The sequence below is a fragment of the Artemia sp. Qi Xiang Cuo genome, chromosome 13, assembly GCF_049724085.1.
Source record: "Artemia sp. Qi Xiang Cuo chromosome 13, ASM4972408v1, whole genome shotgun sequence".
NCBI lineage: Eukaryota > Metazoa > Arthropoda > Branchiopoda > Anostraca > Artemiidae > Artemia > Artemia sp. Qi Xiang Cuo.
Window position 1 is genome coordinate 41,732,153 of NC_142806.1, and position 19,464 is coordinate 41,751,616.

General features: G+C 35.7%; 1 protein-coding gene across 4 annotated transcripts in view; it reads left to right on the top strand.

The window, feature by feature from the left end:
• LOC148945296 (uncharacterized) overlaps window positions 1–19,464 on the top strand; it is a 50,111-nt gene that overhangs the window by 15,548 nt on the left and 15,099 nt on the right. For all 4 annotated transcript variants that reach the window (XM_089098782.1, XM_089098785.1, XM_089098784.1 and 1 more), the window contains 4 exons: window positions 3,484–3,646; window positions 6,262–6,450; window positions 11,509–11,664; window positions 17,450–17,626. In XM_089098782.1, the coding sequence (XP_088954908.1) occupies window positions 6,276–6,450; window positions 11,509–11,664; window positions 17,450–17,626 (508 nt within the window). In that variant the 5' untranslated portion in view covers window positions 3,484–3,646; window positions 6,262–6,275. The remainder of the gene's footprint in view (window positions 1–3,483; window positions 3,647–6,261; window positions 6,451–11,508; window positions 11,665–17,449; window positions 17,627–19,464) is intronic.

Below are 19,464 nucleotides of genomic sequence, written 5' to 3' on the forward strand. Positions count from 1 at the left end.
ATCTCTAAACTTTGATTGAATATGTTTGTGGAAATGGTGGGCGTGAGAGGGTTCTTTGCTTTCTATTCACTTTTCAATCACTAGCCCTTTCAATTTTCAATCAAATGAGCCCTTTTTGAAGTTTATACAACAAAACTTCCTATAAAAACTTTCTATGCCCCCAGGGGGTATGCCTGTTCAGGTATGCCCCCAACTTTCAGCCCTTGCCCTGAGGGTTCTGAGGGGGCTATCATCCTCAAAGACCGAATTTCCAGAACTTTCAACTACGTTGAAAGAAATGGATATCTCAAAATTTTGATTGGTTGTATTTGGGGAAATGGTGAGTGTGAGAGGGTGGTTAGTTGCCCTTCAATCACTTTCAACTATTAAAAAGGGCCTCAGCTTTTTCAATTTTGAATCGAATGAGCCCTTTTTGAAGTTTCTAAAACATCGCTTACTATAAAAGCCTTATATGCCCCCAGGGCATAACTTACAACCCTTGCCCTGAGGGCTGTGGGTGGGGGGGGGGTGTCGTCTTTAAAGACCTAATTTCCAGACCTTTCAACTACGTTGAACAAAGTGGTTATCTAAAAATGTTGATCGGATGTGTTTGTGGAAAAGTTGGGCGTGAGAGGTGGGTTAGTTGCCCTCCAATTACTTTTGACTATTAAAAAGAGCACTAGCCCTTTGAATTTCCAATCGAATGAGCATTTTTTCAAGTTTCTACGACAAAACTTTTAATAAAAATCTTATATGCCACCAGGACATAACTTATAACCCTTTCCCTGAAGACTTTGGGGGGAGTGTTCGGCTCAAAGATATAATTTTCAGAACTTTCAACTGCGTTGAACAAAATAGCTAGCTCAAAATTTTGATTGGGTGTGTTTGGATAAATGGTGGCGAGGAAGGGGTGTTAGTTGCCTTCCAATCACTTTCGACTATTAAAAAGGGCACTAGCCATTTCAATTTCCAATCGAATGAGCCCTTTTTGAAATTTTTACGAAAACGCTTTCTCTAAAAACCCTTATATGCCCCCAGGGCATAACTTACAACCCTTGCCCTGAGGGCTGGGGGGTTGTCATCCTCAAAGACCTAGTTTCCAGAACGTTCAATTACGTTGAACAAAATGGCCATCTCAAAATTTTGATTGGATGTGTTTGGGGAAAAAGTGGGAGTGAGAAGGGGGTTAGTTGCCCTCCAATCACTTTCGAGGGTTTAGTTGCCGTCCGATCACTTTCGACTATTAAAAAGGGCACTATTCCTTTGAATTTCCAATCGAATGAGCCCTTTTTGAAGTTTCTACGAAAAAAATTGCATTTAAAACATTATATGCCCCCAGGGCATAACTTACAACCCTTACCCTGAGGGCTGCGGGGGGGAGGGGAGTGTCCTTCTCAAAAACATAATTTCTATCTGGAAATCAACTACGTTGAACAAAATGGCTATCTTTTAATTTTTATTGGATGTGTTTGGGGAAATGGTGGGCGTTGAAGGGGTGTTAGTTGCCTTCAAATCGCTTTCGACTATTAAAAAGGGCACTAGCCATTCTGATTTCCAATCGAATGAGCACATTTCGAAGTTTCTACGATAAGTCCTTCAATACGAAGTGCCCTGGTCTAAAGGAAAAAAAAATATTACATTGTGCCAATATCGTTCTTTACTTAGGCAGCGCTATTGCGCTGCCTATGATATACATTTCCAAAATAAATTTTTGTGTGTTTATTATGTTTCTCAAAATATGGTTTTAAGGTTAAAAAGGTGTTCATTGTTAAGTTTGATATTACGCCTTGGTACAAAAGCCACACCACACCAGGTGCATTAAATAACCTAGAATCAACGACCATATTGTTTCTATTATTGATATAAGCTTAGAATTTGGGCTATTAAGAAGCAGGGGCGAATCTCCGAAATTTTTATTGGAGGGGGTGGCAAGAGGGGTCAATATCTGGGTAGTCAACGGGCATGGGATGTATAATATTTTTTCTCCACATTATTGGGGGGGCAACTGCCCCCCCCCTTGCCACCCCCAAACGACGCCCCTGTTAAGAAGGAAACATGTTAAGAAAACAGTTCCTTCTCATTAATGTGCAAAAAATTGTAATTAACGAATGTTGAAATCGAATCCACTATCCTTTCCTTCCTTCCCTTAATGTGTAAATATTTAACCCAAATTGTATATTTCCAATGTGTTTTCCGTTTCTTGATTTTGTCAGCCTTGATTCAATTTACGAGTACACTGGTTGAAATAAGAGTAACGCATGGCAAAATGCGTGAGAAATATGCAATTTCAGCCAAATATTTGCAAATTTGTGGGAGGGGGGTAAAGTAGAGTGGAATGGCTCTCAAAATCTGGTAACTACCATTTGTCTGCATTTTTCGAAGTAAGTATTGGTTTCTTAACATGTTTTCTTCTCAATAGCCCCAATTCCAGGCATGTACCCTATTCTTTTTTCAAAAGCAAATAAAAACGCATATCTACTGGGAATTTGTTTCCAATAAAGTTTATCAGAATATATTTCAGATACATTCTATATTATGATACCTCTAAAAAATTTTGAAAACTTTCAGGAATTGGCTCAAATATCAAATCTAGAAAATCTCTGAAATCTTCATTGCCCATACTCCTCTTACTTTCTTTAAAATGTTAAAGAGAGCTTGTCAAAAAGTAATTATTTACCCTAACCGTTTATCTGGTCCGAAACTTGTAATCGATATCTCACCCAAATCCGTGGTCCGATTGAGCTAATACATTTAATTGGATTTTGGTGACAATAAACAATGGACGATGATACTAGGCCCGTAGACCCTCCATCACTCTCTACCCCACCAACAGATGTTAAGCTGAAGAGTAAACATGTGCCACGTATTATGAGCCGGAAACGTGCAAGAATTCTTGATTTGGATGATTGAAGGAAGCAAGTTGGCACTTTACCTCTCCAATACTCCCAACAATACACACTAGTGACAGTTTAGTATATAAAGCCACGCACGGCAAACATCTCATTTCAAAAGTTTCTGCCTTTCTTTTAATTTAATTGTATAAAATATTTTGGAAAGTATGACTGGCAAATATTTATTACAAGATTTCTCAAAAACCAAAAAAGGTAAAATAATGACAAAAACAAGCTTCTATCTCCGAATGGATTAAACAGTGAAAGCATTTTGATTTTGTTTTCCTACTAAGAGGAAAAAATGAGACGAAAAATGAAAGTATAGGGCAGTCAAACGAAAACTAATTAACTATTCCTGGTAATTTGGGTGATGTAGTCATTACGCTTATCTTAAGGATGCAGAACCGAGAAGGTTTTTAATTAGTTATGAAGCATGTCATGAATGCTCCACGATTATGGAAAGTAGAAAAAAAAAACATTTATTTCTTACTTGTTAGTGCATTGTTGCCACTAAAGCTTTCTTTTCAAAAGTATTTTTTAGGTAGTTTCATTAGCATCTCACTCGCAGCTCTTTTTTTAGTATTATTTTTACTATTTATTTCTGTTTTCACAGATATTTTTGGTGAAGAGACAACAACAAGCTCCGTTCTTTCAGTAATCGTAGCAGTTGTCATTCTTCATGTAATCCTTGTGGCATACCTAATTAAGGCGTTTTCTGTTGATTCACCAGTCAAACCTCAAAAAGTTGACTAAAACCCGTAAAATTTAGTTATTTGGTAAGTTATATTTTACTTTTTAAGAGGTCTTAAAAGAACAGTTGTGGAAAATGTACAGTCTTTTCGTCATCTCAGACTTATTAATGTGTCTTGTCGATTTTTTTTCTGGGCTCTTCAAATGCAGTATGTATATTTGACACAGAAAGCTCCGGAGTTTCGTGGCCACACAAAACAAAAAGAAAACGATGTAAAAACAACATACAACATACTAAAACAAACAACAATAAAAACATTTAATCACACCCATTATAAAAATACCTCGCGGTTGGTCCTTTCTACACGAATAAACCGCGTTAGATTACTAGTACGTATAAAACACCCATTTCTCAACAGTTCTGCCACCAACAACTTTTTCTTCTTGTCAAGTCTAAAATCTTCGTTTCTCAAAACCCCTAACCGCTCACATTTTCCTTGAATATGTAACACATTCTCCTGTTATTCTACACACGTTGGAGAAATGTGAGCACTACTCTTTATTCTAACCCTTCGAAAATATCTTCATCTTTCTCCAAGCGACACGAGTTCCTCTACAAGAAATTACCCATTAAATATCATCTCTTGAAATCCCAGCTCTAAAATGCACCACCTTTCCCCATCTCTCTTTTACCACAATACGCACCAAGATAGTTAGATGATCACATCTGACGCAGCCATTTCTGAATTCTCTGATTAACGAAAGTTTATTCCACATATTTAGAAACCTTCCAGTATTCCTCCCTCCACCATAACCCCCATTCCATGCTGATATTTCACAAGAGTGAAAAATTGCCTTAGCCTTTCCCGTCCACGAATCCCATCCATCATTATAGCAGAGAAAGAAGAGTTTTGAACATGTTATACCTTGTTGAAATTAGAATCATGTGAATATTTTGGTCTATTGAACCGCAAGGCTCTGAAACCTGAGACCCCTTACCCTTGCCTTCATCTATAGCCTAAAAAATACAGACCTGATATGCCTATCTTGACTTGTGATTGTTCAGGGATCGTCAAGCCAAGCTTTTTTCTTGTACATTCATGATGTTAACTACCTTAATATTCTATTCCTCCCCCCCCGCTCATCGAATACCTGATTGGTACTATTTTGCTAAACGTTTTATTATGTGTTTGGTTTGAATTGGTTTCTACACTGCAAATTGTAAATTGAGTAAATCAACTGACCCTGGTCATTTTTTACTCATTTTTACTATTATTAATGCTTGTTGTTACTTTTTGTTGTTGTGATTTATTCTTCTCTCAGTTGTGGTCCTTTATTTGTTGCGTTGATTTTCAGCAGTTTTTGTAAACCACAATTTTTCTGCTGTCTTGCTAGGCCTTTTCTTGAATTTAGTGCTTATGTAAATATCTTAGGTCCAAAAAGTTTTGAAAAGCTAAAAATCTAGCTGATGATTGGCAACAAAACTAGATGAAAACGTAATTTAATTTGTTTAAACTTGAGGATATTTTTTATTTATTTTGTTTTTCTATGCTATCGATTTGGGATATTTTGCCTAGTGGCTTTTTTCTTGCGATGTAATAACTTGTTACGATAGCCTTCTAACCTCGGTCTCCTTGCAAGGGATGTCTTCATTCAAAATGAATATCTCTCAGTTTTGATATGTTTTAGTTAAAAAGGAAGAAAAATTTCTGGTTGCAGATCTTTATTGATCGGTTTCATTTGAGGTGGATAATGTACTTCCATGGTTGGGAATACCAAACTAATGTGTAGTACTTCTATACGGAAAATGTTTCATTAATTCTGGCTCAAAAGACTACCTAACATAATTCTATGTGATCCATGCCCTGTGAAGGGCACACATAGAAATCGTGCTGGTGTTTTTTTTTTCATTTCAATTTTGAAGCTCAAATTTTCTCTTCAAAAAGGCAAAGGCAATATTTTCTTTCCAATTTAAAATTATGAATAAGCAAGGTACACCGTTCTTCTTGTGGTAGCATGACAAGTCCCTCAATGTAGTTAATATGAGCTTATTTGATTTGTAACCTATGATTTTAAACTAGTGTCTCTTTAATATGCACTTTCTAACAGATGTCTTGCATACTGTTTAATCTTCAATTTTTGTGTATAATAATGGGGCAAAAAATAAAGGTTTTTTGCAATAAATTAGATCCTAACTTTCATCTTACGTTTACTCTCGTTTACTCTGTATATTTCTGTGATTGTAAAGAATAGAGGAGATTTTACGGAAATGTACCATCCCCTAATATTTATGTAAAATTTTTTTAGTCGTGAGATATACTCCTCCCCCTTCACACACAGATTTGTTCTATGTGTTTTTTATTTGTTTTTTTTACTGTTGCTCACTGGACGTAAGCGCGGCAATATGCTACTTGACTTGTAACATTTTGTCCTTCAAGAAAACCACAGAACTTGTACGTCAATGAACTAGTCAATTTTGGAACATATCGTTAAGCGTAGCTTCTTCTGTTAATTAACTCCATAACCTCCGTTTTTATTTGCTAAAGGTAGGTAGGTGGGGATATGGCTTACGCTGATTTTATTTTAATACAGATTCTACTCTTCTGAATTAAACTGATCTAGTTGTTGAAGTAGGAGAGGAAGATATGAATATAAATTTTGGGCTAAAAGTTTAGATTATTAATTCGTTGATGTATTGCAGTTGCCGTATCAAAGATGAATTTATGCCTCGACAAAAATTGGGTTGGCCTAACTGTTCAGTTATACTTGAGGCCTAACCGTTCAAGTGAGAGTTCAGTGACAGGCAAAGTACTTACCGTTGGAGCAAATTCAATAGTAATCAGAACAAATTCTTATCAGTCTTGTTTCTATAAACAGGATATTGAAGATGGTAAGCTTTGTTCTATGGCTATATAAGTAGAACTTTGTTGTATATATATTCTGTTTAATAGATAATTATTGTGCCTAGGCCAACCGTTTTGTGCATTATTCAAAATTAAAATGTGTGTGTCACCGTCTAGACATAGGTACATTATAAATGGTCATTGACCCAGCTATTTTGATTGGTGATATCTGGGAAACCACTCTGGGTAATATCTGGAGCTTTCACTTTTGGTTTATCCTAATCATCATCACTATAGTTGTCACTCATTTCTCATCTGCTTAAGCACGAATTAAGGTTAAATATATCATTTATTGGTCAAAAATATAGAAATCCGGAATTATATTATAAGACAATTGTTTTATTATTTTAAGACATAAATAAGTGGAAGCATAGAGTCAGGATTTCATCAGTGAAATGTACGGTTTTAGGCATATCAAAGACGACACATAGAACGTAGCGAAACTGTAGCTTATAAAGTTGAAATACGTAATATCCCCAGTTTGCATAGAGCTATGAAGGTTTATGGAAGGGAAAACGAGATGATAGAATTCTTGAAAAAGGTGAAAATAACTTCGTAAACGATACAGAATTTTTATGCTTCTGGACTTGGCTTCTGCGCTCTTTTGATAATTCTTACAATTTTAGCAACCACGCCAACTGTTAAATGACTACCACACTAGCTTCTATTACTATGATTTATATGTTTTTATCCGTGTTCAAGATAAAAGAGCATTTCGAGCAAGTATCATCTTCAACGTCTTCTTGGATATCTTGGGAAAACTGGGATTACTGAATTCATCTGAAAGAGGAATCCTCCCCTCTTCCCTGAGGACTTGAGAGGCTTTTCTTTCTTCTCATACAAACTCACGTATTACTGATTAAGTCATGCTGGCCAACCGTCCAGGGCTAAACGGAAAGCAGATCGTCTTGTCTGGGGTGGGAGGACGTCATAAAGAAAGATTTAAAGGAAATGGGAATTTCGTGAGAGGGTGTAAAAAGGGAGGCTTTGAATAGATTGGGATGGAGGAGGAGCGTGCGTAGCTGTGTTGGCCTCAGGTGGCTTGGTGCTGCGATGAGTTGTTAGTAGTAGTAGTAGTAGTACTGGAAATTATTATATTAGTTATCTTATTTTCATTGAAAATTTCTAATTTTTTAACGAAGTCACCAGACGCTACACTCTAAGTGGCACTAGCAGTTTTTAAGCCCTATCTTCCCATGTTAAATTGCCTTAGATCCAACCCTTATAAGTTTCTATTCTTATTGATCTGATCCATAGCATCATGTCATAAGACGTCGCTCTTAATCATCCTTTTATAGATGTAGATGTAAGTTCTTTGCATTTCTTCTTTCTTCTTCTACAGACTCACGTATTACTAAAAGAAAAGAGGCTTTCTTTCTTCTCATACAGACTCACGTATTACTGATTAAGTCATGCTAATATATATGACTGAATATATGATATGACCAAACTCATACACTTTAGTGTATGAATTCGGTTAATGTCCTTAATAAACTTGAATATCAACTTGAGTCCTTCAATAAAATACTTTGAGGATCTTTCACTGCTTATTAAATTGTCTGGTTCTGCTGTTCTTCTTTCTTTCGCAAACCTTCTTATTTGTTTTCTTAAATCTAACTCTATTTAAAATACAAAAAAAATACAAAAACATTAATCCCCAACAGAGAGCAGAGCTCGTAAGGTTGGGTGTGTAAATAATGGGACATACACAAACAAAACATCTCGTCATAATAATAATAATAATAGTAAAATTAACTTAACTAACAAAAAAAAACAATAACAACAAAAACTTAGGAAACTAGGAATAAAAGAAAAGAAGAGAGAAAAGAAATGCTGGGCAGGAAAGAAATGCTGGACAAGAGGGGCATGAAAGGTCGTCCTACCATGGATACAAAACAAAATACATAAACAAAAATATCATAAATTTTTAAAGTTACATCATTAAAGGTAAATAAACCAACCTTAAAAAACAGTCTTTAAAAATTGCTTCTTTAAATACAGCTGATAATTTTGTGATTGATCAATCTGAGTTTTCTAATTTAACTTATATTTATTCGCAATGAATGGCATTGGGTACCTAAGTGAAAACCTTGACTTTTCACATCTTACAAAAGGAATTCGGTATAATTCCGCCCACCAACGAGCCGAACGAGGATGCGAAATCAACAGATATTTATATTCTTTTTTCTTCTATTGTTGGACATTGAAATACCATATGTTTCACTGTCTCTTCTTCCACACAATATGTTCATTTTCTATCTTAATTGTACAATCTAGCTCTATATGCTTGCGTTGCAACATTGATCTTAATCTAAATATGATCCCGACTTGCTCCCGACTTAGTTAGTTCACCATACACTGTTTTATGAAATCCTTTGTCGTTCTTGTCTACAACAAAACAGTTCATTGAAAAGGATTTGTCGTCTTCAGATGCCTTTTCACTATAATTTTATTATTTCAGATATTTGATTTACAATTTTTGATGTGAGGGTTTCCAAGACACTTGCATCTCCTTCTGCTGCACATTGTGCTGCTATTTCGTTTCCCTCTATTTCTGCATTACCTGGGACCCACTCCAGCAAGATTTAAATTCCTTTTTCCAGTACTTTTTGTATTTCACTATGACAGTAAATAATTTTTCCAGCAATTAATTGGGATGTATAAATGTTTTTTAGTGCCTCTACGCCACTTTTATTTATTGAAGTTTTATGCTCTGTTTGTTGCTCTGTCAATAACCATTTCTTTGTAAACCAGAAAAATCAGTATTAAAAAAAAGGAATGCCACAGCTTAGATACAGTTGCGATGCTTTTGTGAAAATTCTATCGTCTTTTTTTCATTTTTCAAATTCAAATATTTCTTAAGTAAAAGTAAGATTTTTTTAGATTTTATGATAAAATTGGTAAATACTTAAAGCCAAATACGGAACATTTACAAAACTGTGGAAAATTTTACAAGAAATGTGGAAATATCAATTCGCTTTAGTAAAATTGCGACTCAAGTGTTACCAGATGCAATCGGTAAACAAGAACCGCATGCAAATAGGAACTTGTCTACTTACTCAATAAACACCAGGTCACAAATGTGCTCTAGCAACAAATGGCTTTACGGAACTCATGTAGATGGCTATCAGATAAATATTAACTCCAAAAGGCACCAGAAATAGCGACTTCCTTTTAAAATGAGCCCTTAAGCAGCTCTCTATGATGCTCCAGTGCTCCGCTGGAGCCGCAGTGCCAAGCAGGACTTTTTTTTGTCACGAATAATGCAATGCTATTGGATTACAAAAATATATCAATAAACTATTGAAATTAAAGCATATTTTTTACGCCGAAATATAGGGCAATAATCTGTCTTTTTCCCTGTTACAGTAGTATGTGGTATTTTCTGTGGTAGGTGGCAGTGGAAGCAAGAATAAGCTGAGGAATTAAAACAAATTTAATTATAAGAAACAAACTTTATAGGAAATTTGATTTTGTCATGGCAATATTTTCCATGTAAAAGATCAGTGGAAGAGATTCGGTCGCACGGCTAACGGCTAACAAGCTAATGGCTATACAAACATGGGAGGTGAGGAATCGAAACAGCTACACAGTTGTATACACTATAATCTTTGCGCGTGCGTAGATTGCCTTTGATAGTATCCATACCGTTATATAATAGCCATGACTCGTGAGTTCTTCGTCACTGCAAAAGACACCGCAAAAGCTGGTTTTGGCGACAAGTATTTAATCCATTTTTTTATGTTTGTGTTGTGTCAATTTTCTCTTCTCAAAACATAGAAAAGTGAAATGTTACAATCATGACAGTTTTAATATATTACAAGCAAAGAATTGGAACAGAGCATTTTTTTTAGCCTATATCTTAATAGATGAAAAAGTAACTAACTCCTGGTGCCGATGCAGAATTTGCTGACTTTGGCGACTACTGGATACTACTGGGCCGCGTCGCTCCTTACTTACACGACCTGCTTGATAATTTGAAATTGGCAAACAATGCAGGGTAAACAACGATGATGGATACCTGCATTTGATCCTTTCATACGGGTGGGGTAATGGTAGTTTGGTCTGCATCAACATTTCCTGGAGGACCTTCTGTTAAATCTATACCATTGCTATGACCGGGAAAGACGTAATTATTTATATAAAATGCTATAGACATCCACAGATCTAAATATTTGTAGTTAGAAAAACTTATTTAATCAGACTACTTTGAGAAACATCGATAATTAAAAAGAACTATACAATTTATTTGAGGACAAAAAGCCAAATCCCTTTCCCTCTGTGACTCCATGCTTTCCCTCTCCAAGTAGTGTCCGAGAACTCTCATGTATAGCCATAGAGAACTGTCAAAATACCGGAGAGACTGCATATTTCAGACTGAAAATGCCTGAAAACCTGGATATTTCTTACTTAATATGCATGAAAATATTGATAAAGGACTGTGAAAATAGGCTTTTCAAGCACAGAACTCCATTGTTCTTCAAAAGTGTTTCTAAAGTGCGCTGGAGTATTCAAGGTTTGATCAAGTTCAGTTTATAAAGGAAAGGGGAATACAAATATCTTCTTCCCAGACAAAAGGCGCGTTTATGTCCATAAATGTCAAAAGTTGTCACTAACATTCAGCACGATTCCTATTTCAGTCTTAGACACACCTACACGACTCTTCGATAAATGTATTTAATTTTCCTTAACAATAGGGTTCCTCCCAGAATGTACAACCACCTTAATTAAACTATCAAGAAAGAAAAAATTCAATTAACATTAAAACAAAATCTAAACTTCATTTAATTGAAATTGTTTTTAACATTTTGACCTTTATCTAAATGCTTCTTTAAATTATTTTCATAGACACAAGAGAACTCTCAAATCTCAGCTCTTGTGGAATAATATTTCACGCCTGAACGCATGGTACACGACGGAAAAATTAGATTGGAGTTTGTCCCACCTAAGAGTCAAAATCAGATCTAGTATTCTTCTATAATTGTGTCTTGCATTATTTTTACCCTTATGTTTTCTTCTAATCTTGCACTTTGTCTTCTGTCTAGTGAAAGTGATTAGTGCGACCGCCACTACTATTACCACTGAAAGCTCCTCCTCTTCGACCTCCAAACCGTTTGGCCAAGAAGAAAGTCAAAATTTATCGCATGTGGCGACAGGAAATTATGCCCTAGCTCAGAGATCCAGTGCAGCTGGTCATGAAGGTAAGCAAATACAACGTTTATAGCAGGGCTATCACTTTCCTTATTCTCTCCTTCAGAATCCCCATTTTAACTGAAGTTTATATTTTTCGTTCAAGAAAGACTTACGACAACACTGATTACAGCTTAATCACCAATGGGATGGGTGGTACTAACCAGTACACCTGTACAAGGAATACAAAAAGGTTAGTAAAACAGGAAATGAAGCGGGCTGGTTTCCCTCCAATCACTTTTGACTCTTAGTACCATTAGCGCATAGTATCTTTTGGTTTAGTTCAACATCCTTCACAGCATTCCCTGGGAATTTTAACTTATTGCCCTTAGCTGTTCCTTAGATATTGCCCTAGTTCCTCTTTTCCATTATAAAACATATGTTTAAACAATTGCTAATTTGCATTATTTACGGCCTCAGCCCCAGGGCCTGTGAGGGTCGTGTCATCCCTAGATTTGACCTTTTTACTTGTTAAACAAAATAGTTATTTCAAATTTCGCTAGAATGTTTTTGGAGGTAACGGGGGGGGGGGCTACCAAAAGGCTAGTGGAAAAGGGCTGGATGCCCTTCAATTATTTTTGACTCTTAAAACGGGAATTTTCAGTTTTCAATCGAATGAGCACCTCCTGAAGTTTTTACGACCACTCCTTCCATATGAAGTGGCTATGCGAAAAAAAAAATTAAAAACTTTTGGCTTTACTACTGGTAACATTAGATGCATGTAGTGCCTTTTGATTTAGTTTAACACACCCCTCCACATCCTCTAAAGTTTCACCTTAATTCCCTTAGCATTTTTCTGATACACCAAGAATCAAACATTTTCCCCTTTTCCTAATAATAATTCCTGTCGAAAAAGAATGGGCAAATTGCATAATTTGCAATTCTTGCCCCGGGCTTTGGGGGCATGGCATCCTTGGAGGCATAGCTGTTAGACCTTTTAAATAGTTTGAACAAAAGAACAATTCAAAACTTCGATCAGTGTTGATCAGAGGGGGCACCTAAAATGCGGCAAGGAGGGGGAGGGGAGTTGCCCTCCCCTTCCCCTATATGATCCTGGATGTGTCCGGAAAGACTAAGAGTAATGAGGTGAAATTTTGAGGAATATTGAGAGATATGTTAATTTAAATCAAAAGATGCTCTCTGCATCTAAGCTATTAAAAAGGTAGATCTACAATATCTGAGAAACGGGTAAGGGTATTAACTTGAAACTTTCATGGTCAGTACTACTACCTCTTGTACTAGAGCTGCAAATGTGACGGGTTTTGACTGCGGCCCTGACTACTTCTGATTGTAACTGTGACTGCTTGCAACTTATGCTAAATCTACTTGTGACTACCTTCAGGAAATGTTGAACAAAATTAAAAGCACATTATATGCACACTAATTGTCAAAAGGGCGTCTCAGCAATATCTTAGGAACGGATGAGGGTATTAAGTTGAAACTTTCAGGGCAGGTTGAACATTGTTTAAGCCTTCAGGGCAGGTTGAACAGTGTTTAAACCTTCAGGGAATGCTAAACTAAATCAGAAGATATTATGTGCATCCAGGTTATCAAAAGGGTATATCTGCAATATCTTATGAGGGGCTGAGGGTCAGGATATTCAATCAAAAGATGCTATGTGAATCTCGGTTATCAAACGCGCGAATCTGAAATATCCTTGGGATGGCTAATGGCATTTAGTTGAAACTTTTAGGGAATGTTGAGGAGGGGGGGGGGGAATAAATCAAAAGCCACTAATTAAAACTATTAGATTAGAATCGGATATTTTAATTCTTACACCAGAAATATGAAAAACTGGCGAAATATTCATTATATTAACCAATAACAAAACTTTAGCAACCAAAAGTGAACAGGTAATAATTAAAAAAAAACTTTCCGAAAAAGAAGTTTTTCAAAGGCAAGTTAAGAGTTATATAAACTTTAAGATCAGCAGAAATAAATTCCTATTATAGCTCAAACTCAAAATGACCAGGAAATTACTATTTAAGAATAAATGAAACCCGAAACGAACAGATTTTAAAATCGATCATAGCAAACATAGAGATAACAGGTATTAATATAAATAAATAAATAAATCTTGAAACGAGTAAAAATTAAATTGAATCTTTAATCCGATTTTGAAACGAACAAAGATTACTACAAACAGGAGTTTGGCTGCTGTCCGTTTCCCCCTTCCCTAACCGTAAAAGTCTAAAGCTTATTGCGCCATTTGCGCTTTACTGAAAACGAAATATATTACAAATATTTTCTTTATATTTATAACAGTCAAATGAAAATTACAGTGAAATAAGTTGTTTCCAGCCATCTTGATTACTATTGTGATTTTCTATTTATGTGTTGTCGATGTTTCGAAAAACAAAAGCATACATATGGTTCAAAATACATAGGGTTTCCAATAAAACGCAATAGACGCAACATGTTGGGGTTATGCACCAAATACAGATCTAGGGTTCGAGTCCTGCTGTTCTCAATATTTGATTTGGGCTAGGGGTCAGTGGCGTGACTCTGTAAAGTCAGCCAGACCGTTAACCCAGCTCTAAATGAGTATTTAAAGAAATCTTGGGGAGATAAACAAAGACAGATGTGTGAAAGCACGTGAAGTGTGCGTGAAAGTGCAGGATGACTTGGCATCAAGCTCTCACTACAATTCCTGGCTCAAGGGCCATGCCACTGAGAACTATCGTCGCTGATTTGGACTATAAGACCTAGTATGATTTCTTTGTTGTATTTGTTCTTCTAAGATTCAGGGGCTCAAAGAAACTACAGTTGAAATCCCTCAAAAGGAGACTAAAAACTAAATGAAAACGTAATTTTAGCGTGTTTTGTTTATTTGTTTATGGATATTCTGCCTGGTGATTTTTATTCTTGTGGTGTAATATCTCTCGTTAAAACAGGCTTTTAGCCTTGGTCTCCTTATAAGCGACATCTTCATTCAAGATGGATGGGTGTGCCTCACACCTTTGTTGTACTTGAGTTAAAAAGGGATAAAGATTTTGGTAGTGTCTTTATCAATTGGTTTCATTGGTGGAGGCCTTTTTTTTGCTGTCGGAAAGACCAGTCATGATTAAACAGTATATTATCTCTATACTTAAAATGTTTTAGTCCTTGTGACCGAACATAATTGTATGTGATCAATGCCGCAGCGAATAATGAAGCCATATATTTAATTATACTCTGTAATGTTGCAGATTTTTGGCTAATTTCAATGTTTGATCTGAAACTGTTTCTTCAGAAGGAAATAAAATTATATTTTCTTTTTTTGTTCTCCTGTAATATTCTGAGTATGCCAGTTATAACCTTGCTGTTTGGGTGGAATTATATATCTATGCTTAAAAAAATTCAGACTTATTAGGCTAGTCAATCTATGTGAATAAATGGTCAAACCTTTAAGACATTGCAGTGCTAATGATTTTTACACCAAAATGCTGTGAAAAAAACTGGAGAGTAATATCCTGAAAGTTTGCAAAATCCGAAACGGGGAAATGCCCCAATATCGCATTTAACAATCCAAATTTTAGCCCGAATTAAAAATAAATATTTTCTTTAATGGGTCTTTAAAAGTCTTTTACTGTGTCTCCATACCTGCTAAGTACGAATACCAAATTTAAAATTGTTTTAGGATTAAATTTCGCCCAAAAAAATTTAGTAGCGAAATTTCACGGAGAAACGTCCGAAAATATATTTTTCTTCAAATATGTTTTGTAATATTATTTCATACATCGTACCTACTGAATTATACACAAAAATTGGGCATAAAAGATTGTGTGAACTTAAATTACGTAGTCAAACTTCATAGGCAGGCCAAAACTGAGCTGAAAGTTTAATAGTGGGTTTTCTTTCAGCGTTTGAAGTTACGGTCTGAAAATATGCCCCTTATGTTTATATATTAGAAAATATTCGGACGAGAAAACATATTTTTCGTAGCGTTTGAAGTTATGAGATGTCCCGATAGGGTATCTAGCAAATTTCGTCTGTAAATAATGCTCTAGTTTCGACCGAGTGTCCTCCAGCCCTTATTGCCACTGCGATATTGATTGAGGGCGTTGGCTGCACATTAAACTCTGAAAACACGGCGGCTTATTTAAGGCAACATTTAAAGTGTGCTATGTTGTCTTTGATGAATATAATTGTTGACCTTTGATTCAAGACTGCATTCATTGAGAAAAAAAAAGAGGCCTATTGCCATGAGATCCACTTCATACTTCTACACCACTTTTGGTTAAGAAGGAAGAACTTCTTACCGACGAAGCGAGCAAGTAGAGGTTCGTCTTGCTGTTTGCACAACAACTTCAACAGAGGGAAATTAAGCTTCGTGATACCACTGGTGATGCCCACTATTGTATTGTGAAGATGACTGTTTCTATTGCTTCTTCGACGGAATTTTTGGTTATTGGTAGTGATGCAGATTTGTTAGTACTACTGGGTCTTCACTTGAAAGAAAACACCGCATTCTGTTCGAAGTTGAAAGCAACCCTAGTGAAAAGCAGTATCTCGGTAATGCTGCTACTGAGATTCTGTTCGCAGATGCCTTCCTTATTGTGGCACTACATCAAGAGCGCATGGGTTCGCCAAGACGGTCGGGCTCAAGCTTGCAAAACGAAGCAAGTGTTTTCGCGGAGCTGCTTTAGTGTTCAACCAAGACACAGTGTCGACAGATGAACTAGTTAAAGCTTGAGAGCAGGGGCTACTCAGCCTATGTAAGACTAAGAAGAATGAAACGCTCCTTTGCCTGCGACTTGGGCTTTTCATTAGCAAACTCAAGGTTGATATCCTTCGTCAGCCCTTAGACTTCCACCCATACCCTAAGCTGATTGCTGCCACTTCTATTCAGTCTTCTTTCAGATAGCTTAGTCGAAAGAAAATTCTTCCAGTCTCGACCCTATCACTTAAGGTTGGCGACCTCAAGATGATAATCTCGTGCGAGCTATTGCAAATGCAAAATCTGCGCTTGAATGGCAGCTTAGTGTAATCAGATTCACATGAAAGTGGTGTGTCAAACAGGAAGATTCTCGTGGAAATTATCTGGGATGCGATGCAATCCTGTTCAAAATGCTTAGACGAGAACTCCATGAATGTAGTCAAAGATCAGCAGGACCAAGATGAGTTGAAGCTGAAACAGACTATTAGCGTAAAATCAATAAAAACCATTTAATGATATGATTCTAATTATGGGTGTGATACTGGTCTGTTTTAGTCAAAACCGACTTCGGTTGTAGTTAAACCGAAGTTTGAAGCGATTTTAAAGCTGATAATAGTTGTCAGCAGATCATAATACATTGTTAAAGATGCTTAAATTCCAATTGAAAGCCAAGTATTAATTTTTGTTTTTCACCTAGAATTTGGGCCTTTAAGGGCAATTTTTGGGCATTTCCAGGTTTAGAATTATTAGGATTTTCTAGTATATTATTTTCCTGATTTTTTTATATTTTAATACAAAATGCATTTGTTTGCAATTTTTTTCAATCCAAGGCCTGGAATGACTAGCCATTATTTGATTTACGATAAAGTTTAAACACAGATTTTTGTTTAGTTGGGCTCTTTATAATAGAGTTTCTAATAAATATCTCATACACAATTTAATCTTCAATTTCAGGTAATAATAACTGAACGAAAGGGGTTTGTTTAAAATAAAATAAATTTTCCTTTACTCTATATTATGTTTTATTTCATTCACTCCATGTATTTCTGTGAACAAAGAAAGTAAAGTAGTTTTAGTTGTTGAAGTAGGAGACGAAAATATGTATTTAATTCTTGGGCTTCAAAAATTGAGAGTTTTAATTCGCTGATGAATTTCAGTTTCTTTATCAACGATGGATGTACAACTCGACAAAAATTGGATTGGCTTGACTGTTCAATTAGATTTCAAAAATGACAGATCAGTGACAGGCAAAGTACTTGCCGTGGGAGCCAATTCAATAGTAATCAGAACAAGCTCTTACCAGTCTTGTTTCTATAAACAGGATATTGAAAACGGTAAGCAGATTTTTGTGTCCCTGTAAGTCAAACTTTGTGGATTTTTTTCTTGATTAGATGTGTTACAGTTCATGTGATATTTAGTTTTAATTCAGGTCTTGAATCAAAGCCTTTATATGGATTTTGCACCTGCAACTAGCGGCTATTCCTAGTTTTGAAAACGCATCGACTGTATCTGTGTATCGGCTCGCAAAGAATATATTGACATAAATGTTATATTGTTTCAATGCGTTTTCAAAAATCTGAAAACATTCTACATGAGATTGAAAAAAACTGAGGATTATTGACTCTTTAACATAGTTCATATAGGAATTCTCGACCGCTACCATTGAAAATAATTATATTGTTAGCTCATTGAATATAAAAAGTAGTAATACGAATTTTGCTAATATTTCTAGATGGCGCTGATGTCTTCTAATTCTTGGTGAACCTCTTGTGACCCTGTTCCAAAATTAAGTGCTTCACTGCAATTAAATAATTCCTCTTTTGTTGTGTGTGCTAACGTATTATATCATTACTTTAAAGAAAACTACCAGATTTGTTTCATAATTTGTTACATTGCACGTGTTACAGTGATTCTTCTCATGTCCTTATTTTTTTTTAAACACATTGAAATAATATAACATTTATGTCCATATATTCTTTTCTAACCGAGACACAAATATAGCTGATAGGCCACTCCTGGTCTACACCACACCTAGTCTAGGAATAGCTGCTAGCTTTTATTCAGTGATTATCTCACTTTTAGTTTGAATTATTCTCATTTTATAACGGGTTTTCGGCCCAACAACAAGATGCAGTATCTTAATTTGGTACTTTAATCCTGATCTCTGCGATTCTCTGAATTATTACATGAAAATGTTTATATTTTGAAAAGTAATTTGAAATAGTTTTTTTTTATCCAAGAGATTTTGTTGCAGCTGTTTTTCTGTGTTAGTTACTTTCTTCTTCTTTTTACTTTATTGATTTAATGCAGCCTTAGCTATGCCAAATTTTGCTCCTGTCACTTCTTCAGTGTCCTCACTTTTTTGTGCAATATATTCTGTTTAATAAGTATTTTTTGTATTTTTGGTCCAGAGTATTGTATATCATCCAAAATTAGAACGTATTTGTGACCGTTTTGACATAATAAATGGACATTGACCGTACCCTTGATGCTGGTAGTGTCTGGGATATCCCCATATATTATCTTTGATCTTAAATCTGTGCATATTTAATTATAATTACTCCCTTCAATGGGTCTTCTCTATCTCACATTGGTTCAAATGAATTTCTATAGTTCAAATAATTTCGGGAGTCACTGTCTGTGGACTTGTTCATGACGGTGCTGATTTGCCTTTCACAGCTTCAATGGTCTCAAATCCTGCTTCTATTAACTCGAATTCTGCCTTTAGGAACAGATAAAAATTGTATGGTCTCACGTCAAATGTATCTATAAGACACATTTTCAAACACTGGAGACTTATACTTTGTGAGAAACTCATTGCAGAGTTTTTTTTTCTAGTGAAGAACCACAATTTAGCAATGCTGATTAACAGGCTCATTTTCAGGGATCAAGTTCCATCTTATGGATAACCGAGAAATCTTTCCTCACTGCTTTTGTTTTAAATTTTGGTAATTTAAGTGTCCGGGTCTTCCTGTAAGGCCACGGAATTTGATTCCGATGATATGATTATGTGAAAGCGCCTCCCTAACAATCCCAACAAGAAAAGAATTTTCGAACGCTTCTTTTGGTCCGATTGTCAGTGTTTTTGTTGCCACTTTTTGCCCACACTTATTCTGAAGCGAAATTACTGGATAAAAATTTTCCCTTGCAAATTCTTTGTTAATTCATACTT